Source organism: Rhyacophila brunnea, unplaced genomic scaffold (assembly GCF_057557595.1).
Source record: "Rhyacophila brunnea isolate RB1 unplaced genomic scaffold, BYU_Rbru_1.0 scaffold_18, whole genome shotgun sequence".
Lineage (NCBI taxonomy): Eukaryota > Metazoa > Arthropoda > Insecta > Trichoptera > Rhyacophilidae > Rhyacophila > Rhyacophila brunnea.
In genome coordinates this window covers 9,316,124-9,343,545 of record NW_028232837.1, presented here as the reverse complement: position 1 = coordinate 9,343,545, position 27,422 = coordinate 9,316,124, and the positions used below count along the sequence as shown (strand labels likewise).

Below are 27,422 nucleotides of genomic sequence, written 5' to 3'. Positions count from 1 at the left end.
TATTATTATATGGTTGATATTTATTTTTTATCTTTTAATTTTTATTTAACGTGTTGTTGATAAAAGTATTGCTAATAGTATTATTCCAATTATAAAGGTTTTACGAAATTTATAACCAGCTGTATAATAAGTACACCTAATAGCCTTTTGTAAAGTATATTATTTAGCTTTGTGTTTATACCGACAGATGCCGCAATTGCATGTGTCATGCGTCATTTGTGGGAGTAAATTATTTGACGAATACGCGAACAAAAATAAGAATCGTCATGTATGTTGACATTTTAGAATAGGGTCGCATGTGATTGGAAGTAATCGAAGTCGTCAATACAATAATTGTACACAAAAATTCAGTGCCAATATTTAAAAATTAAGTTTGACCTATGTAAAACTGTTCTTGTATTTCTTCTCTCAAATATTGAACAGTGCCCACTCGAAATAGTGTCAGATTTTAGTTCTGAGAGGTGTGTCTTAAAACTAAATTGTCAAGAGTGTATTCCAGATAGAAACAAACATGGTTTAATGAAAATTGATTTACAACAACATCGAATTGATGCATTCTTATGACATTATGTAGTATGGGTCGTCAAGGTGGTGTTATGTACACACTTTAAGGGCGTAACCTAATGTTATGGAAAGGGGTGAAAATGTAGTCAATGTGATTTCACTACGGAGTGTCTAAATTCGGACAAAGTGGGTGCCCTTGTGTTATTGAGTATGTGGGAGGTGTTGAACATCATCTTGGCAGTTGCATTGTCAATCACACTTGTTGTGGTTCTTGGAGTTTGCGTTTGTGGATGTCGTAAGAATGTACACAAGTAAGTAAAACAATCGAATAAACATTTTGTTACATTCATTATTCCATTTATTTTTGAATTAGGAACATTTCGAATTAGAAACCATAGATAATAAGTTTATCTCTAATTGCATGATCAAAAATTAGGTTAAACATGTCAATAATATTGTTGTTGTTGTACCTTATTATTTTATTACTGAATATTTGTAGCATATTATGAAGTATTCTGGTTTCGGTAAATGTGCCGCAGATGTCGTCATGAGATTTTATAACTTTCTTTTTAGACCAAACCAAACCTAACCTAACCTACCCCAACCAAATATTACCTAATATAATCTAAGTTTGTGATAATGATGCATCAAAATGTATGAAAATTTCAAATTTTAAATTAACAATTACTGGATCGAAAAGCCTATGCGCCGACAGAAAAAGGTATTTATTATAATTGTCTACATGGAATAAACTGTTTTCGTAAAAAAAAATATAAAAGCTCATGACGGCATCTGCGGCACAATTACCCTGGTTTCCTACAAACTTTAATTTGTTAAAACACCCATCTTCATTTACTCCTGGAAACTTACTGGCAGTATAATAGTCAAATTGTCTATACTTCCTATTTGATTTTCAGTAACAATAAATTATTGAACAATAAAAGTGAAGTGTAAAAGGTCAACATTGTATTCACTTGAGAATTACCAAAGCATTAGCACAGTGATGTCATGTGGGCGTAGGTAGGTCATGCGTTGCATAGAGGCGGCTTACGAAGGAATGGATACAAATAAGACGACTTTTGAGAGCAGTAGTGATTTTCTATCAGTAAATATTGCGGTCATTTCATTAGAAAGTATCGATATGTTATACCCAATTTACACATAGGTACATGTATTTTCTGCTGACAGTACGTATTATTGCGGCTATAACAAGAAAATGCACGTGTAAATATGTATTATCATGCAAGTTGCAAGATCGCATGCATGAATAAAAAATGTTCGGAAGCTTCTGAATTTTCATGCGACAGTTAGGACTTGTGAGATATCTGCGGCCTGCGAAGTGGAACGATAGTGCAAACCTGCCGGGAAAAAACGAACTACACGTTATGAGCTCGTGCAACTCATGAATTGGTGCTTACCTCAACATAAATTCCATCTGTGGTGATAATCAAATTTGATCACACTGTGTAAATTTGTTAGATAAATACAATTTATTGTAGGTAGGTAAATTTACAAAACATTTTTGCCAATGAAATACACCGACAGCATCCGTAATGGGAAGCATAGGTACACCATTTACCATTTAGATTTTCATGATGAAGTCACTCTCATTGAGGGACCTTTGTTACTCACCAGTGGCGAACTGTCGAATTTTTGATGGGTGCTCAAAAATCTCAGAAAAAAAAAGGCCATCGTAATAACGCAAATATCTTTCCTACAACATTTACAGATGACTTTCCCCCTAAAATGATGAAAATGTTAACAGTCGAAAATAAGAATCGTCCTACTGTCTTTTCAAGTCATAATTCCCATTTTGGTAAAAAATTACATACCTATTTATTATCAAAAAATATTGACCTGTGTGTAAGACACCACCTATAACACGTCTAATCATTTCAAAAATCAATCCACAAAAACCTTCTAAATCGTCCCCTTACAACATATGTTAAAACCTCCTATATACGTATCGTTGTCATTGTGTACCTATAGAGTTTGTTATTTATTTTTATTTATTGAATTTCAAACTTCTATTGAAAATAACAATTTGCCAGATTTTACAGTATCCTGAAACAAATGTTGTTTCGGGACTATGAAGATAAGATAAAATAATGATATACTTAAGTAAGTATTATATTTAAGAAAAGATATAACTTTCATGTTAATTATCTTGCTTTGACAAACGCATATTGTTGATCTCTATTCTCTCGTATGTAACCAGAATACTTCTAAATGACTACATAATTATTATTTATCAGTAGATATCATATCCGCATTCACCATCAAATCATTATGGTATTTTTGTATAATTACTTATTTTCATATCTGTTGGTAAAATTGTTGGTTGATGTTTGAGGAATTGTTTTAAATTCATTAATCACACCACTGATGGAGTGTGACCTACATTTCGACACGCCCTATGTTAAGTACTGTTTCTGCAAAGATTCAATAATGTTTTTTACGACCTTCATTGGTTAATTATAATATACGAATAGATAATTATTTTCTTGCTCAGTTTCTTCTTTTCTCAATGCATGCTCACTCCTTAGGTAGAGCATATAGACATCACACGATGCCTCCACAGATTCACGTTGCTCGCCAGTCTTCATGTGTCTTTCCATTATCACTCTAGCATCCCGCAGCTCTACGTATACACCCTGTAGATGATATATAGTTATGAGAAGGGAAGAAAAGAGACCTCGAGGCATCTGCAGCGATTGACCGAGCCAGGTCCAATGTCGCATCTTTACCGTAGATATGATGAAAAGCCGCTTGGTCTGTTTTCTTATCTAATGGTTTTTGACAAAATCACATGCAAGCATCTGCATTTGAAGCTCATCATACGGTTACTCTTGAGTTTTTGTAAGGTGGCAAGACACGCTACCAAAAAACAACAGCATCAGGCGCAGGTGGAACAAGCAGCATTTGGTTTGAACCGAGTACAACTGAGAAACCCATACGTTTCGAATTGACTTTTAAATGGCAAAATGTGCCACGGAGTGATCCTCAGATAGCTAAAGAGGTGACAACCAGAATCAAAACCGATCATAATTTTGGTCATATTGCTTAGATGAAATTCAGAGCTTGCGGTAGATATTGAGTATGCAATGACTTTAAAAGGAGGATATATTATGATAACTGACTAAACTGCCTCTCGACACATCTAAAGTGAAGGTACGATGTTTGGACCTGATGGCTGGGTAAATAGCATCCAACGTTATACACAATGGAGTTACGACAATCTGGCATGATCTGGGAATATGCAAGAATTCTTGTGATGTCCATAAGATCCACGTAAGGAGCTAGCGTGAACTATGATTTAAGTATGATGAACCAAAAAGCATCTAAATGAAACTAGAGTACTTACCGTAGACAATGTCGATTTGTATTATGATTATAGATTTAAAACCGTATTGCTTATGTAATAATCGAACATCGCTTTAACTAATACGATGTGTACATGTTTGTTTATTCTATGTAGTCTTGAGGACAGATGTAAAAATGTCAACATTATATTAAATTTATTGAGGCAAAATTACAAATTCATATAGTCAATATAAACACTGAATCATTTAATGTGTGCTTTATGAGTGGTTTAATTCAATAAACACACCATATTATAATATAATATAATACAGATAATCGGCACTCGATACCATTTTGGAAACGACTAAATGGCATTCAACACTATATTGTTTTGTACGTCATTATGTCAGGCGGAGTCACTCATTATGCAGCGCATAATGCCACTTATTTACATAAGCATGACTAAGCATCTGGTCCTTGGGTCTGTCGAAAGTCAACCAGCGATTAATTTAGTATTTAGTAGTCTTATATGTTATTGTCAAATGTGTATTATGTTGATGTTTTGTTGTCCTGTAGAAGCGAGCTGGTCGGCACTGCTGGCGTTGTTAAACTTCGCTTTGAGGAAGAGGTTCCACAACCCCCCACACAAACCACCCCTCTCTCTGCCAAGAGGTATTGTCTCAGTATTCTCCTACAGCCTACTAACCCCCCTGTAACTGATAAATCCCGACAGATTCTATGTCGGGGACTCTTAAGATAAGTCTTACTGTTTTAAATTTTTAGGATATTAACGTCGATAATTTCAAATGAGGGACTCGGGTTACGGGAACTACTTATGGGTGAACTTAACTAAAGTAGTTTTCTATTTCATTTATAACATATTATTATAATATATTTCCAAAGCTACCAGTCTTTGGTATAATAGCTTTAAATGCCGGGAGGTATTAGAATGGTGGTACTTGGCAGGCCACGAATTACTATGAAAAAATAAAACCGTAGAAACATCATTATTTAGAACTGTATTTAAAGTGGTTACATGTAAATTGTACGTGTTACATATTTTCACTGTAGCACAGTTCGCCGTGAACTTTCTTATCGGAAAGACATGAAAAAATTACGCATTGTTCATGGAGCATTGCAGACAATAATGTTCCAATTTAAACCTAATCTAACCTAACAAATTAATAATCCAGTTTATCGACTATTTTCAAAATGCGTTTTCCACTGGCTTCCTGTAAACGGTGTAAACCGACAAGAACCGTGTTTTATTTAGACATGAATTTTATCTCATACTATACGACCCAAAGACGTTGTACGGTCTTTAATAAACGACCATATATTTCCGATACAACATTTCACAGTGAAGTGTGATACGGCGAACTGCATACGTACAAATTTCCGGACACGATTAAAAGTATATCATAGAGACTTGTATATCAGTTAATAATGTCACCATGATTACAAGAGATGGCAGTATATTGTGTACAATATATTAATTTTTTTAAAACAACCGACCGGGGCTAGTCTAGTGAGTATAAAGTTCAGCGTGTATACACGCTCATTCTCTATGGCCGGCCTTGCGTACACGGATTTGTAGAGTGGGTAAACGCGCTTGTGGCATACATCCAATTAAAAGGACTAACGTGCAACCCTTGAAAAATCACTACAATGTACTGTTACATGTAAATTGTATCTATTAACATTCCGACATATTAAAAATCAATCACGATATATTGAATTTGTTATTGCCGGTGCCGCTATGAGTGAGGATTACCTATATATCATCGAGTAATTCTTTTACCGAAGACATTTTGGTTACTCACCGGCAGTGGAGATCCGAGAAAAATACTGCACACTTTGTCAGTCAGACTTATTTGTTTTCATTGACTGTTGGTTAGTTTTTAAAATTAAATTAAACCCTGCCCCAACCAAACCATAATAGATAAAAAATATTGATTGTTTTAAGCAAGGTTTAATTGAATTTTAAAAACCAACCAACACCATCTGCAATTCGTATTTGTAGTTCAGTGAAAACAAAAAAAGTGACGTATGACTGACAAAGTGTGTACTATTTTTATCAGATCTCCACAGCCTACCTCCACTCTTCACCACTCCTCGCCGGCGACGAGCTAGCGAGATACAAGTTTTTGTCAAGACATCGAACAAAAAGAACAAATCCTTCAATAATCTGTAATGTTTTATTGAATAAACTATTTTTTTAACTACAGGTGATTACGACCAGTTCCTGCAAACATATTTTATTGTGTAGTGTATCTTTTCTAGTTTCATTTAGTAGTAGACTTCATATAGGAATATTATCATTGGTATTAATAACATTGGTTGTCAAAATTATAGCTTTCGATGAATGCATGTTTCTCTAAATGTTCTTTTTACGTAAGTATCTATCTGTTGTCATTCATTTGTCTCTATCATCGTGACATCATTCTTTGTTACATTTACAATATTTAATTCTGCAATTCAAAATTATTTATTCACTATTTTCATTTTGTAATGTCTCATTAAACATTGTATACTCGTGCCTATTAAATGTGTCTTTAAAATCTGTGTAAATTTATGACTACAATATTGAGAGTTTGAGAATCGGTTAAAAAAATGAGTCAAGTGCAGTTTTCACATCACCTAAAAAAGGATTCAACCATATAACTGATTTGTATGAAAAATTATAACTATTTTATTGCTAACGTTAGATTCCCATGATCTGTATATAAAAAGGCTTAGTATTGTCATAGCAACGACCGATCCAATTTGATTATTATGGTTTGACTAGGACCCTTCAAATACTAACCTAACCTAACAAACATAGTGAAATATCAACATTGTAATTTAGCATCAGAATAATGACATGTCATTTGAGTACTAGAAGATCTCATTTCAGAACAACGATAAGCGGCACATATTTTGCATATTGAGTTAAGTATAGAACAATGATAAATAGATCCCTGCGAACGTTTTAATGTATCAAAAAGGGTTATCTTTTACTCCTCGATAGTGCTGTAAGGTTTTGAAAACTTCTTAATCCAAGAACAACGATAAACAGGATGGCGGATGTTAGTGCTGTCAGCTTGTCATCTAGTGACATAAATCAATTAAATAAAAACAGAAAAAGGAATATTGTATGAAGTCCAGAAGTACAATATCAATAAATAAAAAATATTATTTTCCTGTAAAAATATTTGATCACACGTTTTTCTTCATTCCTCAAATTTATTGAAACGTACACCTTATTGTTGTTCAAGGGTTGCCTTCAATTAATAATCATATGTTATTTAACTTTGAAGTTGATTCAGTCAACCGCGGTTACGTATGAATTAGGATCCATTTAATCCCCAGCTCTTTGAGAGGGTTATCATTTGGTTTTCAGTGCTTTCAATTTACTCAAATCTCACAATTAATGTGGAGCAGCAGTTAAAACACTCACCTCCCAGTTGATTGGTCTCTGGCTCGAATCCTACGAGTTCAATTCACGTGTTTTTATATTTTAATCGAGCACATGGATACAATCGGCTTGACGAATGATTTACAACCAATCTCCACACGGGATGGTGATTTATAAGTAATACAGAGAAACTAAGGGATGTTTAATTATGTGCACAAATATATAGGAAGAAATAATTTGAAAGAGAGAAAACTAAGGACCGTATGCATAGTATGTAAATATGTGGGCTTGGGAGTTATGCGTTACATGGATTTGGAATTATTATGTAATGTTACTTTGATACGTTCATATTCCATGTAACCCATAGGTCTACGTATTTAACTATGTATGACTACGCATATGGCCCTAAACTACGAGCGCCTTAATCTAAAGACAATAATTAACCCTTGGCACAAATGCTAACTAAGTAAATTGAATTGCAGATAGGTTTTATCTACGATGTCAATGTAGTATATTGAAGATGAACAGTCTAGTTATAATCAATAGCCTTGCAAACATAGTGACTTTTTATATCCGCAAAAGCCTACTTTGGTACTATTTCCTATTCCCCATATGAATCTGTAATTATTTTGAATGTCTATAGCTGGCAAAATTATGTATATATAAAGCAATCATTCCAACAAGGCAAAAATAATTTGAAGCTAATTTGTTTGTTTTTTTTTTGTCACAGAGCATCGGCCCAGAACAGCCAAAGGAGTTTGCCAGAGATCCCGTCGTCCGTACCGAGGCAGGACAGCGGCGACACTGCCTCGGAGTTATATGCCACCGTAGGGACAAATCAACGTAAGCAACCGTAAACGTCTACGGAATTTTACACTTTTGAATTACATATTATTTTGATGATACATTTATTTATTTTTTGTTTACCTAACCGAAAAAAAAAATATTTTTTTAAAAACGGTACATGTTCAAACACGCACGTTACCATGATCTTACTCCCTACTTCATTTATCGTTTGTCAATTTATGGTTACGGCCGTATGTTGTAGCTTAACCACTGGAAAATGGCGTATTTCAAAAAAATACTACCTTATTCTTAGGTTAATAATTATTATAAAGCAATCATTATTCGTAGGATGTTTATCACATTTGAATGGTCAAAGACATAGCTTATAATCAGTATCTTTAGAATTATCTTCAAATGTGTTAATCGTGCCAATTTTTTGAATAATAAAATGCCTAAATTCTTGTCAAATTTGGAATCACAAAGATTATAAAATATAATTTTTTATCGTAAATATGTCACTATATAATGTTAACATTAATTTTACTAATGGTTTTGTAAATGCGTTTTAACACCACTGCACATGGATGTACTGAAATATGACTATATTCTAAAACATTAGAGCGAGAGGTTTAAAAGAATACTATTTTATGTAATAAAAATACTTTATGCAGTCATCAAATGTTTAAAATAAATATAAACCATAATAAGGCTTCAAAATTATATAAATAGACTATCTAAAACGTTTAAGGAATGTCCAGGGTTATGGTCTGAATATACCATAAAACCTCCATTTTGACCTAGGCTGGGCATGTGGGCCGTTAAGTATTAAATTATTTTTTTTAGCTAAAGTTAATACAGAAGATTTAGGAATGCAGCACTCTTTATTGATCGTAACATAATTTAGAACATTTTTAGAAAAGACACCTTAAAGCGCCGGCTAGACACTCATGCTTTATAACAAGCTTACCTGCGCAAACTGGTTTGTATCGGGAAGCCCCTATGTATGGACAGGAAAACGGAAGCATGCGCAAACCAAAAATCGCTGTAAAAGTCTATACCGCGCAGGCATGTTGCTGCCGTCTATCTGGCGCATAAATGCGTAGTAGTTAGGAAATTTCCGCATGGTAGCTTAATCAGTAAAGCTTACTTTCCAAATTGTAATGGATGTAGGTTCGTGTCCGGTTCGATACAAATTATTTTTAATATTTTTTTCTAATGGATATGTTTCCGTAATTATTGCAAATCGTATAGATTATTTTTTATTGAAGACTGAATAGTGCATTATATACATTTTGATATCAGATGTTTTTCTTTCCGACTTCAAATAAATGTATATGAAACGGTTTGATAACAGAAATCAGCTGTGTTTATCTACTGTTTTTAAATCATCAATAGAAAACGTTAATTCTTTCTGCTATTCACTGAATAAATTAAAAACGATGGCTGTCAATTTTATGATTGTGTATTTGTCAAACCTAGATAATGGTAAGTAGTTTTTCATGTGACAGTGATTTTCAACCTTTTTTGTTTGGCGGAACCCTTGAAACATTTTGTAAAATCTCAACCTGACCTTTACTATGGTCCCCCTTTTTGAAGTTATACTTCTTTTGGCTCGTTTGGGAAATCAGATTAGAGTGTATTTTTGGCGTGTGACATGTAACACATAATTTAACTATCAACTATCACGCCGTGGGTCCCAGGTTCGAATCCTGGGTCTGACAAGTACGCATTTTGTTTTTCGATTTGTGGATGAGTCAGAGTATGGACCTAATAGGTTAAGTAAGTGGCTGACATCCATTTCTCGTAAAAACAAAATCTGTTAATACAAACCTCCACTCTGTGGAGGCCCATATGATCTTATTAGGATCGGACATGGTCAAAAGAAAGAAAAGAAGTCAGTCCTGCAGTTGAAACAAAATCTTTCAACTGCTGTGTGATTAATTATTATTATATATATATATATAATTATTATAATAATTTAATTGATTTTGTATACATAATTTTAAGCACATCCCGATACCCAAAGTTGGTTATCTACAGCCTACCTTTCTTCAACAGTCACTCTGCCACTGCTATAAAGTAGCATTTTACCGACTACGTTAATTATTTCTACAGTATTTTATTATTAACCTTTTCCGAAGTCTGCACTGTCATTGAACGTCCGTCTTTCGAATAATATTCAATATTATCTGTGCATATTTTTGGTAGATGATAATTATTCTAAAACAGATATTTGAAATTTAGCTGTTGCTTAGTATTTTATGAGTTTTGGGTTCCTTTCTCGACTTGGTTAGATGTAAATTATACATAAAACATTTCACCGTAGCACAGTTCGCCGTGAGCTTTCTTATCGGAATAAGATGACCGTAAACTATACGGTATCCAATTTTATTAGATTCAATATGAACATTAATTCAATAGCTGATTTTGGCAAAATTCATGAATGAAAACCTAACATAACAAATAATCCAGTATATCAGCTATTTTCAAAATTTATTTGCTGCTGGCTTCCTGTATAGTGTTAACCAACAAGAACTTAAAACTAATTTTTGAAAACTCTCGCGGAACCCGGTAGGGAATCACTATATAAGGCATTTATTATGTAATAAAATATCAAAGGATTGCTTTCTTAAGTCGTCTTATCTCTCAGAAGATAAAATCGGATAATAGGAGCTAAGAAGTAGGCATTATCATTTAATCTGTTTAAATAGATGATTGTATAATAACAGTGGTTTGAAATAATGCACTTCGATGGAATACATTTTATTAAGTTGATGTTTATATTTAAATAATTTTTTATCTTGACTGACAACCTTTGCGGTATTACCCTGCATCTCAAGGTGCCTGCAATTCGCCATCTTTATCTAATCAATTTAGTTGTCATTCACAAATCATGTACTTTCAGCTATAATTGAAATGCTAAGGATTATACAAGTACGAGTGACTATACACAGATACATTACCTATTATATTTAATTATAAACAGTACTTAAGACGATACATCAGTGAAACGGCAAATAATTTTCAACTATAGGCACGACGAAATTTTGCACTCGCTGGCATTCGGAAGCGAACGTCGAGGTGTAAATACGTCAATTTGTTTCATGATGGCGACGGGGGTATTAATTCTTAAATCGTGTAAAGATGACTAAAAACATTACCCATTTACTTGAAAAAGAAAACATGTCAATGAATATATTATTATTGTTACTAATAGAACATTAAATGGACGCATGTTGGATTTATATGACAAATTATATTTCGTTCGGCATGCGTCATTTTCACCCGCAATCCGCGCATCGCCTAGCCACGATCTTTTTAGACCATGCTTCAACTGAGGTATAGCCTTAATAAGAGATATTTTTCTATTTAACGCTCAATTGTTATTTTTTATTCAATTAATACTGAAAGCACATACGTTTTAAGAATGTTTTATTTTCTTTAATTAATATAGAAAATAAATAATTAATTATAATAACCCTCAGAAAAATACTTGTGTGAAGTATTTTAGATAGAATCCAGTTATTAGAAATAGTTTGCATGAATCATAGAAAGATCGATAGCACACCCTTAATGTGAAAGATGTCACAGTCAAACTTATTTTTTTTTCTAAAAATTGCAGATTGCCGATACAATTGTCAAAAAAATGATGCAACTATTGCCCTTGTTGTAGTTGCTGGGCATTGTATGACCCATCATCAGTGTCGGGCAAGTGAGGCTGATGTATTTTGTGCGTACACGTGACAACAACGGCCGGCAATGAAGTTTCTGCACCATATAAAAATAATCACATACCTAAACAAATTAATCCAAAATGAAAGAAGGATTTGGATCGGGTCCTACTTTTAAACAAACATGAAACAATAAGCAATATAAACCAGAAATTAGTTATTGATAATTATGTATTTAAAAACTTTAAAAGAATGTCAAAATGTGACGTTAAGTGAAATTTGACGTTTGTGCTGCTTTGTAGTTGGCCTTTTCATATTAAGATCATTATAGTTTTGATTCGATGTTCTATAGCTCGGGATGTAAATAAACCACATTAATAAGCTCCAATACCCTGTCGTATGTCCATTTATTCATTGTACGTAGTGTGAATTGACGATTAGTAATAACACCATAATAATATTAATAACGACACGGCGAAAAATTATAACAATGTATTGTCGAATCGGCTGTCACAAATGTTTTTCTTGTTGCTAGGGGTGAGGCCAAACAGAGACGCACATATGGAGCAGAGCGAGAATGAAATAGATTTAACTGGCAATTATTGCCGTATTTTCAATTGAGTTCGATATTTGATATATCGACCAACCATGTTGCCAGAAAGCAAAGGCAATACATGGAAAATTTCGGCAACGTAGACTACTATTTTCGTATTTTGGGGAACTTAACAGCAACACAATTGCCGTATCAAATTGCCGTCAAAAGTTGCTCGTTTACGAGCCCCTTTACATAGAACATTTTTCAAAATTATAGCATAATTTCGTATTACACATTTTTTTGTGGAAACATTCGTTTGGCAACACTGACCTGATGTTGAACAGAAATCCATTGCGAAAAATAGCCATTTTGAGACCGGTTTGAGGCAGGAAACGCATGCACTGCGATGCGTTCATCTAGCGAACGAAAAAAGGACGAATGTAGACAGGGCTATCATCATGTACTTTTTTATACAGTCAAAAGCTACATACTAGTTATATCAAATTCAATATTAATATGACTTATTCTACTTCAGGTGTATCGGAGCAAAGTTCACCTGTCGCCGCAAGAAGATCTGATCATCCTTACGAGCACGCATATGCCAGACTCCAAGATGGCAGTCATAGGTATTGTATAATTTTTACATAGATATTGCTAACCCCATGGTAAGGTAGAGAAAGTGGCCCTCGTAATCCGGTGCGTAAGGCACCTGTCTTCCATCCAGGGCTCCGGGTTAGATTCCCAGTGAGGTCACAATTTATTTATGTGATTTTCTCAAAGCCTGGCATTTTATGATTGTTTCACTTATATTACTAGAGCAGTGGTTCTCACGTGAAATTTAACTGGCCCCACAATTGACATTGACAATTCTATGGAAACGTCGGGTTGCCGCACCAAATTCCATAAAAAAAGAGCCGCATGGCTGCTTCTAAGTTTAAATCACTGTCAACTGGCTTCGATATTAGTAAGTCATGTGTATTCACCAATTTCATAATTTTATAAATATACATTTTTGAAATATTATTCTGTAAAGCGCTGTTGGCCACCTGGGCCGCACATGAGAACCACTGTACTAGAGTATAAGCTTTATAACTTTGCACTCCGGCTCTAGGATGAAAATGATGTAATATATGCTAAAAATATTTTTTTTACATATAATATTATGTATTTATTTATTTATTACTACATAATATTTTATATTGATACAAGTCAATATCATTTGATCTAATTTTATGCGAGGTAATCAGGCAAAGAGGCGTATCAGTGTAGTAAAAAGTGCAAAGTTATAAAACGTATGCTCTACACTACTGTCTCACCCGTCTTCCATCCAGAGGCTCCGGGTTTGATTCCCGGTGAGGTCACAATTTATTTATGTAATTTTCTCAAAGCCTGGCAGTTCGTGATTGTTTCACTTATATTACTACACTACTGTCATTCGGCTTCATGGTCTGAATTAGTGCTAAAACGGATTTAAAAAAATAGACGGGTGGTCTCTGAAAATGCGGGTGGGTGCTGGCTTAAAAATCCCGCGTCTGACAAAAACTTTTTTCAACATTTATTTGGTCCAAAGCAAGGATTTAATGGGTTGGTTGAATGGCGAACAACTAGATATCTGATATCATAAATTACTATTAATTCATTTAGTGCTAACAACGCGACTGCCGCGTTTGCATTAGTTGGCCATTAGATATATTTAACATGATATTTAAATGTGGTAATTAATTAGTAATTGGTAGGTCAGCAGTATAACTTACTTTCACTCTGTGGAGTTGTCATATTATGCTCTTAGGAGTGAAAAATGTTAATTTAAAATTTCTTTTTATTGCTCAAGTCCTCAAAAAACATTACCCAAGTTATGGAGTCTAAAAAGGAAGGTTCTATAATTTGGGCAGGAAATAGGACTACACAATAGGCAAAATCTTAAAACTGTCAGCGATAGCAACAATAGAAACATTTGTCTCTCTGTTGTGTGTACTAATCATTGATGCATTTTTTAATGTTATGTTAATTTCTTGCCTGTAGAGTCGAAGAGCTGGCGATCGTAAATGAAAATCTAGTTGGAAATTCTAATGGGACCCTTCCTCTTCTTTCTACTGCTGGAGATGACATTTTACCGAGTCCAGGTTTGTAATGAAAGTCTTTACAAGTTTTTGCGATATCGGAGGCAGCAAAAGATTGTAAGCTAATGACGTTCACCGAGTGAGCGAAATATAAATAGAACGTATCTTGAAAAATAAAATTACGTCTACCTAACTCACCATCTCATAATGGTACAACTTTCTCCGTCACCTAGATTTTAAATGTATGTACCTAGTCATAGTGTAAATACCAATTAATGTAATAGTTGATTGTTTTTTTATAAACAGATGGAGCTGTGGTGATATCAGCGAGCGTTGCCATAAGTGGTGGGGTGGCGTCGAGCCGTGACCTGCCGTACATGACGCCGCCCGCAATCGCTCTCCTCCCAGCCTCGCCTACGCCTGCCCCAGAAGCCGCAGCTCCTGTCGCCAATGCTGCCCCTCAGCACTTCAGCGGAGACTCCGTTGACTCGGCCAGTGAGTATTCCACCGTTGATTGGTTTTCATCATGTATAAAAATCAATTATTTTTTACCTCACGCTCAAGACGCTCTATGATAGTCAGGCCATGGCATGAGACTGTTAATTTTGATGGTAGTGCTAGTTATTGCGCACACTTCCTTGTTGATTAACTTGAAAGAAATTTGAAATTAAAAATCTTCATTTACTATGGTAACAGGTTACCGTGTTGCATTACCAGTTAAGCAATAACTAGCACTACCAACAGAACTCGCAATAAAGTGCCGCGGCCCAACTATAGACGGCAGTGGCGAGGGGTATATGTAGGCTGTTAAGATTCGAATAAATAGTGCACACTAAACTTCGTCAGTCACATAGATAACAGACGTATATATATATATATATATAGATTCGTAAGTTCCATACAAGAAGATGCCCCCTATAATTGGAACCATCTATTGGCGTGACTAGAAGTTTTGACTATGACAGAACCATAGATCCGAACCCAAAAAAGTATTAAATACTTTTAATAATACTTAAAATAATTTCATACAATTTCGTTTATATAATTGTAGATTTTATAATTATATAAACGTAATTGTGACAACAATGAATAAAAGTCGATATTTCAATTCAGATAGGTACATTTTATTACAATGATAATCATATTGACAAATTATGAATAATAACATAAATTTATGAGGACATAATTATGTAATAATATTAATAGTAACGCACTCCCACCATGGAAATTATTTGTCAGCACTTCCTGTCAGATTGATGACTTCATTAATTATTTCATTTTGTGTTTCAAAACCTCAACGATCGACAATATATTGATGTAGATTTTGAAACAATAGTTATTTTAAAATGTACTTAAATATAAAATGACAATGGTCGCCATTTACACTTTTGTGAGAATGCGCAAATATAATATAGATATTTTATATAGGTAGGTAAGTAATTTACACAAACATAGTCTTCTTTATATACCTAGGTATCTATTTTTTATGTTTGCGTTGGTAGATTTGCAAACGTGAAAATTACAATAGGTAGGTACTATCATTATTTCGATGCGACGACTGCAAAGAAATTTCAAGGGGCATACAAGCGTATAATACCTATAAACTAATATAATAAAAGTAGACTTACCCATTAACTTATTTTATCAGTCATCGGATTGCAAAACCTTTTTATCAATATGGTTTAAAAACGCAGAACAGCAATATTATTCTGACACTTGACATTATGTCAACTCGAAAAATATTGGACGAATGCTTTTGTTTTGAAAATATCATGTAGAATTGACATGAAATTTGAAAAGACTGATCGAAAGCTCGAATGTTGATTGGCTGGACCATGGGTGAGCTCTGATTGGTCATTGAAATGGCCTTGTATCATGCGACTTCGTGTGTGACCGTGCTACCATCTATTCTGAAAACTGAGTATTAGGTGGTCACGTTCGCTGTATGGAACTTTCATCCCCCTGGTCAGTCATACTTACTTATTTTCATTGAACTAAGAATACAATTGGCAGATGGTTCTGACTAGTTTTTAAAATTCAATTAAACCCTACCTAAGCCAAACCATAATACTTTAGGTACCTATGCTATGAGTGATCTGACAAATATAGTGCACACTTTTCATCATTTTCTTTTCGTCATGCTTATTTGTTTTCGTTGAATTAAGAATACATATCATAGATGGTGTTGGTTAGTTTTATAAAATTGTACAAGCAATTTTAGATATTTTATAGATGAACAAATATTTTTTTACTATTATCTACTATGGCTTGGATTAAGCAGGGTTTAATTGAATTTTAAAAACTAACGAACACTATCTACACATTGTAATTTTAATTTAATGGAAACAAATATGTTTTACTGACAAAGTTTAATGAGCACTATTTATGTCGGATCTTAACAGCCTACCCTCACGCTGATAGTCTTAATCACCAACAAACCATGAACAATGCATAAAATGGTGACATGCCGTACATTTTCTACCACTCACTGCCGGAACGGTTTACCACTGAGGCTCAGATCGGTGAAAATATGTCCTCTCAATGATAACACAACAAAATATGCCGGTTGAAATATATGTTTCGTTATTTTACCAAAATCAAAGCTTTTTCTTCACATCACCACCTACTTTTAAGTTTCATTTGTACTGTGAGTGCTCTGTACACACTAATTTTCATTTTTTTCCCCGTTTTTTGTCGTGGTACATTCGCTATCCAGTTAACACATTAGCGGACACATGTTAGCTAATACATGTTGGTGATAATGACATATTACAAATTTTATTTTTTAAATTTTCGATTTACATGTATGGAAATGAGTTAAGTCTTAAGATACGACACTATCTAATGGAAATATGTTCGCACCGTGACACAAGTAGCAGGGAACATTTTGTTTTAATCCAAAATACAACTTCTATAAACGTCGTGTCGTATTCCGTTCCACAGTACTGTACGTCTATGGACGACCTGTCATATCACATCTCACAAAATACGACGTCTATAGACGTCGTGTCCGCGAATGTGATATTATTAACACGACCTCAGTAAATCAAAAGATCACTGTATTAACTAGTGCGTATCACTCGCGTATGTAGGACATGACCTGCGATTTGTGGAAAAACTTCAAATATTATTCAATCTTCCAGAGGGATATACCAGCATCAGTGTCCGAGAACCTCTCAGTTCAATCAGAGCCGCCAATACGGGAACCAATCGGCAATTCCAGCCTCACTATGCCACGGTCTCGGATGACTCGGGTAAGTTCACACATTAAAAAAAACAACTGATGAAAAGTTGTATATTTACCATAATACTGTCACCATCATGATAATGCATTTATATGGCTTGTAAACCAAATGTTTGACCTTACATGCTCAGTTAACTGCACGTGGTTTTGTCACCAGGAGGTTCGAGAAGAAATCAACAGGTGTCATCCAATCTTGGATGGTCGACTTTATCAGTCTCCGTTTTACTACGTTCTACGTTCTCACTGTAAACTTCCTTCCGTCCATTGGAAGATAACCTGATGTCGAAAGATTGCAATACATAGTGCCTAACGAAAGAGAAGCCTAAGTTGCTAAGAGTGAGCCGTATGGAATAGTAAAAGTTTACATCAATTAGAATTTAAATCAAAATTTCATCAAGCACCCTCGATTAATGATAGAGAAAAATTTCACTAAATACTGGCAATATAATATAAAACCTGAGGGTACCGGATCACTGGAATGTATGGAAAACTGGGAAATGAAATACTTAAGAATGTTATTGAAAATCGCGAGACACAATCACCCGCCTCTCCCCAACTTAGATAATCCCGGAACTCAGTGCCAAACCAGTAAAGTTCTACTGTATAAATGCATAATTATGTTTAAGTGCTCATTTTAAATATTATTTTTGTGAAGAAACTATAATCTCTATTTCCATAAAGTGCAGTGCTGGTTGATGACTGAATATTTCTCCGTTTCTGAAAATAGCCTAGAAGCCGTAACTAAATGTTGCTGCTTTACCCGCATGAGTTGGAACAGTTACAATTTTACTTATTTTATACTTTACGCACAGACGAAATGTACGCCGCCATAGAAGAGCCCTCGAACCAAGTCTACACGAGCGGCTCGGAGACGTACGCGCAAATCCAGCCGGCCACGGTGCAGGCCATGTTGCACCCCGCCCCCACCACCTCGGCACCCAGCACTGCGCCAGTGGTTGCCAGCACTTCCCAAACGGCCAGCACCCTTTCCACCGACACCACCAACGTCGCCAGCACATCTGTTCAGACTGCCGAAGTGGAAGCCAACCCGAGGTAGACACTAAATCATTTGCATTGTCAGACCCAAATATGTAGAAATTTACTCTAATGCTGATTCTTTTGTAGCAAGCTTTACATTTTCAATCTGATATTTATTTGCCAGGATTGAGATTTACAAAGGCTTTGTGAAAGTTTTGCAATCCTCAAATAAGTTTTTTTTTATAAATTCAGGATAGAATCACTGTCTCAGCATGACAGCACCTGACGCGATGGTAATGTGTTCATTATATAACACACTTTACTTTCAATCTGAGAATATGTCATAGAGCTTGTCCAGATGACACGTGTCTCTCTGCGAGTGTATGTGGATAACTCAATGAGGTCACCTGTACTTCGACCGCGTGCGAGAAGTGACTTGTCGCTATTGCATGTGGACAGCTCAATGAGGTCACTTGTACCTGGGGAGTGCGCGAGTCAAATCGCGACATCTGGACAAGGCCTTATTTTTTCAGACCAAAAAATATTTGGACAAATAAATAGAAAGAGCATTATTTTGTTATTTCTGTTATGACATTTGAAATTATTTAACAAACGCATGAAGTATTTTTAAGGAGGTAAACTCCACAAATAATAACATCGCTCAGTTGGCATTCTGTTTTTTCAAAACATGTAATGGCTGCCATTTTTTTTTATGTTCATTTTGATTACTTACTCAACTGAAGTTATAAACGGCTTTACACAAATTTTAGAGGATTTTTCAATACTATTGTTAGCGTCTTCTTACACGCCCTGCAAATTGGCAAATAAATGTCGTAGCAGTAGTGTTAAGTTCTCTGCAAACGAACCAGCAATATGAATCTTGTAATCAACTTAATCAGTGGTCCTTTTTCTGCTTCAATTTCATACATTTAGGCTCCATCTCTATAGAAGAAAGTTTTTCCAACACTAGTGTTACATACCCTCTATAAAATGTGCAAAGTTTACATAACATCTTTGTTACGGTAATTTTACAGTTTTGTAATGTTTTCAGGAGATCCGTAGACGGCAGCGGCAGACATCACACCAAACATTCACGGCAAGGTAGGTTACCCCCTTTTAACACAAACAATCGTTAATTTTATTTAAAATTTATATCTAATAACAGTAGTAAAAGTGTTTTGTATTCTCCCCTCACAGTTTATTTTTTGCATTATTTTTTGTTACATTATTATTGCTGTGTTTTTATTTTCATTTATTTGATGGTTTGAGAAAGTTGATTTAATTTTTCACTGCGGGCAATCTTTTATTTTTAATGTCAGACTATTATTCTGGTGTTTAGTTAATTTAATCTAGCTAACTATGTTAAGTTTCTTGGTAATAAATATCTTAAAAGGTTTTTACATATGTAACAAGTATTGCTGACGAGTATTTTAAAACGAGATGCATAGCCATATTAACGGGTCGGCCATAAATGATGTCACATGATTTTGGATATTTTTAACTCCACCCCTGATTGTCACATTTTATGACAAAATCTTTTGAATAACATGACAACACCCCCATAATCTTTGTTATAAAACAAATTTGCTGAGAATAAACGATTTCAGTATGTATATTCCATTTTTATTTAGTTGTTTTTTTCTCACGTTTTCTATTCTCCTATTCCCTTCGTCACAAAACATCACATTTTATCTGACCCCTTCTCCCACCACTATGGTGATGACATCATAATATGGACGATCACTAAGTTAAATAAGTGGCATTATGCGTTATTTGGAGGAATGGAAATGCATCTTTGTGAGATAAATGCTGTAATCTTATTCACCTTAATTTATCCCCATTCCATTATAACGCATAAGCCTACATATTTACATATGTATGACTATGCATACGGCTCTTAATTATTAACAGTAGCTAATTAAAATTAAAATAAATAGAACAACTTCTATGTAGTATAATTATTTAATGCCATGCTCGAAATATTTAATATCGGCGGCTTGTACTGTCAAAAACTGATAGGTCCATGATTTTTAAAAATTGTTATTAGATTACATAGTTGCTTCGTTTTGTATGTTGAATTCAAACAATAATTATAAAAAATTCTATTACCAAATAAACCCTAAAATTCAATTCAATTGAGCCCTTTTCTTGACAAAGAGTGTTATCGCAGTAATGCTGGTTTTTGGTAAATGTTCGTGCCAGCCAAAAATATCAGTATTTAATCTTGACAACAGATGCCACTAGAAGTCTTATAGTTCTGGCATACAGCACGTGTCATGTGGTTTATGAGCTGGTACATAGTGTCGCACCACAAATATGTCAGGATAATACTATTTTTGTTATTAGCTACTCAGTTTGGTTGGAATTTTATTTTTTTAAATATATATTTGACGGTTTGGTGAGATTATTCACATATTTGAGGTGTTCAAGAGTTAATAATGATTATCGACATATCGACTGCTTAATCTGCAAACTGGCTAACTCCATTTGGGCACATTGTTCAGGAAGGAGAATTTAACAATTCCAAAAGTACAATTAGAAATTAATTTTTTTACAAATAACCTACACTATGAATACCTACACTGTTTTAACTTCCCTTTTATATATAAAGACAATTTATATAAAGTGCGGACTTGTTCCATTTACGATATTAGAAATTTGGCACCTGCAGTCGTCTGTTTTGTGTGAAGAACGATAACGCATTTATTTATAAGAGTTTGAAATTTTGTATGAGCATAGAAAAAATGCTTTATAACAAAATGCCATCAAAATGTCATTTTGGTCAAAAGTGCAATAGCTGGTTTGGAGATTAAGCAGTCAATATGGTCAAACAGAGATACAGGTCACTGAGCTTACATAAAAGTCATGTCATATTTTTTTTAATTATCAATTTGAGTACCTACCTAAATAAGGCATGAATGATTTTTTTCTGTTATTATTTCATGCAATTTCGTTGTTATTAAAATTTCAAAATCACTACCCTGCGGTTCTGTTTGAATATTTGTTGCATAACTTTATTTACTCCCAAGCCTCTAATTTTCGTTAAATTGGTTGAGGAATTGTAACTTTTTTTTTTGTTAATACTTTTGGTAATATAATATGGATGTATCAGTTTTTAAATTAGTATGGACTTGTCAGTTTTTGACGTTTGACGCCTCAATTGTAGGAACGTAATATTATACGTAATCATTGTAACAAATATCTGCATAATACGTTTTGCACTAACACTGAAAACGTCATTTATGACTCGCCTCAGATTGCCTGCTCAATTAAATAACGAATAATGCTTTAAAAATTAATTCCGCTTGTTATAATTTTGTTCAAGCTTCAAACTCAAGTTGCAATAGTTCAGTGGGCACGTTGGGCTCTCCGAAGCCCGAAAAAAGGCAAGCCAACTCGCCCCTGCCCCCGCCACCCCCCGCGGTAGGGGGTGAGGCTCCCCTCTCTCTGCCAAACGCAATTGCCTCGACCAGTGTCAGCTCGCATAAGAAGCCTCATGATCCCGCGCACGCCAAGCTTAGCAATAGACAACAACGAATATCGAGTACCGGTATGAATATTGTATTATTTCATCATCGGATTGTCTATGGTATCGGGGCGGATTGATTGTAAAGGGCGTTGTAGCATTCTATACGATGCTAATTATTCTGCTTCCTCGTTTCCCTATGAACTGAACCTCATAATCCAACGGGATAGAATTAAATTAAGATATACCCTTCTATAAATAGGGAATAATTTTATGTATGGTCTTATGGTTAATTTATTATATTTATATCTTACATTAGAAGAGTTTCTCGCTGTAAATCGAGAAAAGAAACAGCAATGGTAAATTTTATAAAACTAACCATGAAATACTATCATTATTTCAATACTTTGAATTAACCAAATAAAAAACCTACAGTAAAAATGTCTACCTATCCAGCGTTGCTGACTTAGTGATTTTCTTGCCAAATCTAGCATTTTTATGTAAGTAAGATAGCTGATAAAATATGCATCTAACGTATAGCATTAATTCTAGCGTTTTTTGACACATCAAAAGGGTTAATAAGGTCATAAAAAAACGCTAGCAATTAATGGAAAAGTGGAAAGGCAAAACAGCTCCTTCAATTTTGTTTTCGTGATTTTTTTTTTAAATTTCTAATTTCTAGATATTTTTTAAGTTTTGATTGCATTTTTTCTGCCAACTAACGTATTTTCTTACCTTATCTGGTATATTTTTGTGAATGATAGTTAACAACACTGTACCTATTTCGAAATTACCAATTTTGCACTTATAATAATATATTTACCAAAGACAGCAGACGATGGGCTAATCATTGAATTAGCTGCAAATCATTTCACATTACAAGGTTATTTGTAACAATATTCACACTTGTGCTTTAAGATGTATTTACAAGCCTAAATTTAGATGAACAATCAATATTTACCGATACCAATCCAAAATCGCTATCAAGTGTCGCGATACCTCTAGTAGTGCAAACGTAACATAAAATACATTATAATTATTTGCATTATGAAATTTGGTTCATATTATGGAAACACGGTCCAACACTGCCAAAGGTGAACAGTGAACATCGTAAGAGTGCTGCATCGCAATGAAAGTTGAATTGTGTTGGTCTTCAATCCGCCCCGCGCAGTGCTTTGTTTAAAAAATGCTTATAACATACATACATCTCTGTTGCTGGAAGGTTGTCATTTAGTTTTTTTTTTTGTGAGTGACAAAAACTAGTCAGACATTATTATGACATATTTCTAGTTATCTATTGAATGCTATAATATTTTGGAAACGTAGCTTCTACTAAAATTTGATAGTAAAATTGAGTATGTATTGTGTTCAATTGCTTTTCAATAAGGGATTTTCTAAAGCTGTTGAATTATTATTTTTTTTCCATTACTTGCTTTTTATATGTTTTCTATACTTTTTTTGATATATTGTTTTATTTTTAATACGACTTCGTATAACATTATTGTTGTGTTGTTAAAACCTCTGATGTGACAATATTTAAGTTTTACAGGAGACAAGAAACTGCTTTATAACCACAAAAATAAAGGTAGACTTTCATTAGTATTTTTTTTTGTATATGACAGCTTTATTTAACTAAATAACATGACAACGCATATTGGGGGATTTTTTTTTCGTACCGGTTCTATGCCTTCATCGAGTTTTCTTGCTCTATGAGGTTGTGATCGACAGGCCGCACATACAAATTACGCAAGTTACGTCATCCGACTTTCAACTCAAATTACTAGCCACTCTCGATTGATTTGCATTATCTAGAAAATTAAACACAGCGACATCTGTTTGAATAGTTATGAAATCCTAAGCCACAAATTATCGATATTATAGCGATTTTAGTAAGAGCTTCGCTCCACATTCAATGTATGTCATTAAAAATCTACGGCCTGTCAGATACTGCCATAGTAATATCGTGAGGCATAGAAAAGATTAAGTAACAGATTTTTGTTATTACGAGAAATAGATGTTAGCCACTTGCTAAACCTATTATGTAGGTCCATACTCCAAACACACATTGAATAACAATATGTGTATTTGACAAACCCGGGATTCGAACCTGGGACCTACGACATTATAAGCTGACACATTAATGTTGCTCGGTCATCATGGGCATCAAACATATTACATCGACTGTTTCTGTAGTTAATTATTTTAAAATTTAGGTAGTATTTAAAACATTGATAGTTTTACTAAACTATGTGGTTTAATATAAACGAACAGGTAATATAAAAAAACACCATTTTAACAAAATTGTCACATTGGAGGTTTTTTTAACAGCTCATTTGTCTATAATAACTCAATTTTGGTTTAAGACTAGACATACAAATGTACATTTTTTTAAACATTTCTTTACAATCAGGAAATTTCTTAAATTAAGAATATAGTGCATTTTTATTATTTCAGGAGACCTTCACAACAACCCTGACAAACTGCGCAGGAGTCTAAACGAGAAGCATCAAAGAAACAACAGCTGTGTCAGCTCTTCCGACTTTTACGGCTGCAATTACCCAGTCGACAAGCACCGTTTCAGTTCCGGAGATCTCGTTAGACCCCTCGTGGTCAAGGAGTTGAATTTCTCCATTGATAAACCGGCTGCAGAAAAGACAGACGCCATTTATAACACCATAGATGGCACGAATGACATATACGCTGCTATTGATCAAGAAGTACCCCGTAAAAGTATCAATAATAGTCAAAATAACGTTCAGGCAAGTCCGTCGAAGAACGTCGAAGAGATGTACGCGAAAGTCATCAAAAAATCAAAGCATTCCATCAATCATCACCAGGACCGGTCGCAACCCTCGTCTCGGTTAGCCAATTATGATGACGTGGAGTCTTCGTCTAAATCGTTGGAGCTCAATTCTAACACCGCAGTCGGTACAATGATACCGGTCAGAAAAAAGAGCGTCCAGAATGACGAAGACAGGATCTCTAGATCTGGTGATGCTAAGAGGTACTCCAGCGCCAGTCCTACCAATTTGAATGTTAATTCAGATATCGTGTTCAGAAACAGTCCGTCGCCCGGAAAGAACGCCAATAACCACTCACTCAATAAAGACGATCCCGGTTACGAAACGATCGACAGGATACGGAACAAAAATCACGGCTACGAAACTATCGATAAAAATGTCGCCAAACACAAACCGGACGCATTAAATTTTGATCCAGGTTATGAAACCGTCAAAGAGTCAGGGAAAAAATATGATAGTCAGAAGCGTAAAACGATACCGACGGTTTCAGGCGGCCTGATGCAGCACTCGCATAACTCTGTTGGCTTGCTGCAAAGGATTACCATGCACGAGGGTCGCAACAGTATCGGGGGCGAACCCGGGTACGAAACACTACCGAGCGGACCCGACAGTATTCTGAGCAACGACCCAGGTTATGAGCACATAAAACGAAAAGAAAGGTATCTGTCTGATTCCGATCCAAATTACGAGGTTTTACTGCCCCACAGTACGACACCACCATATGCGTCTATACAGAATAAGTCACAGCCGGGATATTCAGTGATAAATAAAAAGAATAAGACGGAGAATAACTGGTCTGCGGCGAACAATAATGAAAACTCCACATCCGAACCGAATTACGAATCTATGCCTCACGAAGCGCTGTACAATACCGGCAGCGAATCCGATCCCAATTACGAATCGGTAGGGCCCAAAGATCCCAATTATGAAAGCGTTAAGTATTTCGACGTTGCATTAAAAGATCCTCCGTATGAGAAAGTGCATTCCGATGTTAATATCATGATTGAAAACGCGCCCGGTACGCATTTTCAAAGAACCGGCTCTGGGTCGTCAGGATACGAGAGAGTCAAATCCATTCTTAAACAGGATAAGAATGACAACCGAACAAATGGAGCTCCGTTGAGTGCAACTGCAGAAAATGCCCCTGTCGCAGATTATTTCCAAGTTTAAAGTATTTTTTAAAAATAGGTAATTTTTTACCCACAGAATCTGTGATAGGCATACTTAATCTTTTCGTTAAATTTATTGTCTATGTATTTTTTATTCCTCAGCATATTAGTTATGTTATCTATGCTGAGATTTTACCTTCTATCAAAACTGTGACCTAATTTACCGGAAAAACAACTAATCTGTTTATTTTTAACGTGTAAATGTTTTTGTAAATTAATATAAAATGTGTTCTGATGTCCATACATACTATGGGGTCATGTTATAGGATTGTCAAATTTGGTGTAGGTGTAACATATTTCAAAAATGTCTAAAATAAAAACTGGCATGTTTTTTCTATTACAATCGTTAACGTTGCCAGAAAAAATTCTTGTCATATCTTACGAGGATAGTTTTTTTTTTAATTCTCTTTTTGATATTTTTGTACAAAAAATGTAATTAATAGCTTGCATGTATTCCTCTTATACATACCATTTTATATATTAACTTAATATTAATCCAACTAGAAAAAACATTGGTTCTTTCGTGAAAATACTCTTGTCTTTTGGTTTTTTTTAAACGTCTTGTAAAATGAGATTGTTTTTTCTCAAAGGACATGTTAAACAATAATGTGTCATTTGCCATTGTGCAGAAGTGGCCGTCGATATCCATTTTTGCGGGCAAGAAAAATTGTAAAATATCTAGAAACATAGTACAAGTTAATAGAATGTAATACATTTTTAGTATTAGTATTTATTTAAAATTATAATAAATTGTAAATGACTTTGCATAAAATAATAATTGTGCATTTGAAAAATTACATTTGCTTCATGTATGTAGCACTTGTACACATTGCATGGATTTGCTTGCACCAATAGTGTGTATTTTAAACAATCGCGATAATAACTTGTTTATACATAAAAGTGCTGACTGTCTCACCAATCTCATTCTTCAAGAGTAAGCGAGACGCGATGTTATCATTGTATGGCATTATTTGACTGGTTGTAAAAATCGGTTAACCTCAAGATGAGTTTGCGCAGTGTAGCTCATTTTTTTACCGGCAGTTTCGCCACTGTTCTACTGTCGCGTGAACATTCAGAAGTTTCTGAACTTTTTTGATCCATGCTTGCAATCTTGCAATTTGCACGATAATACATGTTTACTCGTGCATTTTTTTATTATGGCCGCGATAATACGTACTGTCAGCAGTAGATCCATGCTTGTGTAAACGGGGTATTAGTTTAACTTTCAATATCGACTCGTGTGATTATTATCATGGAAGTTAATTTATTATTAACGTATTAATTATTTCAGTATTATTAGAAAGAATTTGCGTCATTTTTAGCAGCTTGTATTATTTTGGGGCACAGTGAAACCCCGATTTTACGTTTTTGGAGGAGATTTTGAAAAATTATAAAAATCATCAAATCATTCGGTGCATGCGTGTTCATTTTCCTTTTCTAGAATTTTTTTTTTTTTTGAACTGACAATTTTTTGCTTTGCTGAGACATTATTTAAACGGGTGTAAACA

At 34.5% G+C, this 27,422-nt stretch overlaps 1 protein-coding gene across 3 annotated transcripts; it reads left to right on the top strand.

Moving 5' to 3' along the window:
- Positions 1–215: 215 nt before the first annotated feature.
- Positions 216–26,412, top strand: LOC147073194 (uncharacterized). Of its 3 annotated transcripts, XM_085945157.1 has the most exons (11): positions 216–815; positions 4,384–4,479; positions 7,935–8,047; positions 12,732–12,822; positions 14,219–14,319; positions 14,563–14,751; positions 17,400–17,510; positions 18,313–18,553; positions 19,530–19,579; positions 21,804–22,028; positions 24,399–26,412. In XM_085945157.1, the coding sequence occupies exons 1-11, from the start codon at positions 715–717 to the stop codon at positions 25,913–25,915; spliced, it is 2,835 nt and encodes a 944-aa protein (XP_085801283.1). In that variant the 5' UTR covers positions 216–714; the 3' UTR covers positions 25,916–26,412. The 3 variants fall into 3 exon arrangements, with proteins under 3 accessions (XP_085801283.1, XP_085801284.1, XP_085801285.1); XM_085945158.1 differs by lacking the exon at positions 4,384–4,479 and having other exon boundaries at positions 219–815; XM_085945159.1 differs by lacking the exon at positions 21,804–22,028 and having other exon boundaries at positions 219–815.
- The last annotated feature ends 1,010 nt before the right edge of the window (positions 26,413–27,422 follow it).

What these genes read in the sequence shown, in the direction of transcription:
- LOC147073194 (XM_085945157.1), top strand. Translation starts at nt 715, where the DNA reads ATGTGGGAGGTGTTGAACATCATCTTGGCAGTTGCATTGTCAATCACA. An exon ending in TGTCGTAAGAATGTACACAA is followed by an intron (nt 816 to 4,383) that starts GTAAGTAAAACA and finishes GTTGTCCTGTAG; the next exon opens with AAGCGAGCTGGTCGGCACTG. An exon ending in ACCCCTCTCTCTGCCAAGAG is followed by an intron (nt 4,480 to 7,934) that starts GTATTGTCTCAG and finishes TTTTTGTCACAG; the next exon opens with AGCATCGGCCCAGAACAGCC.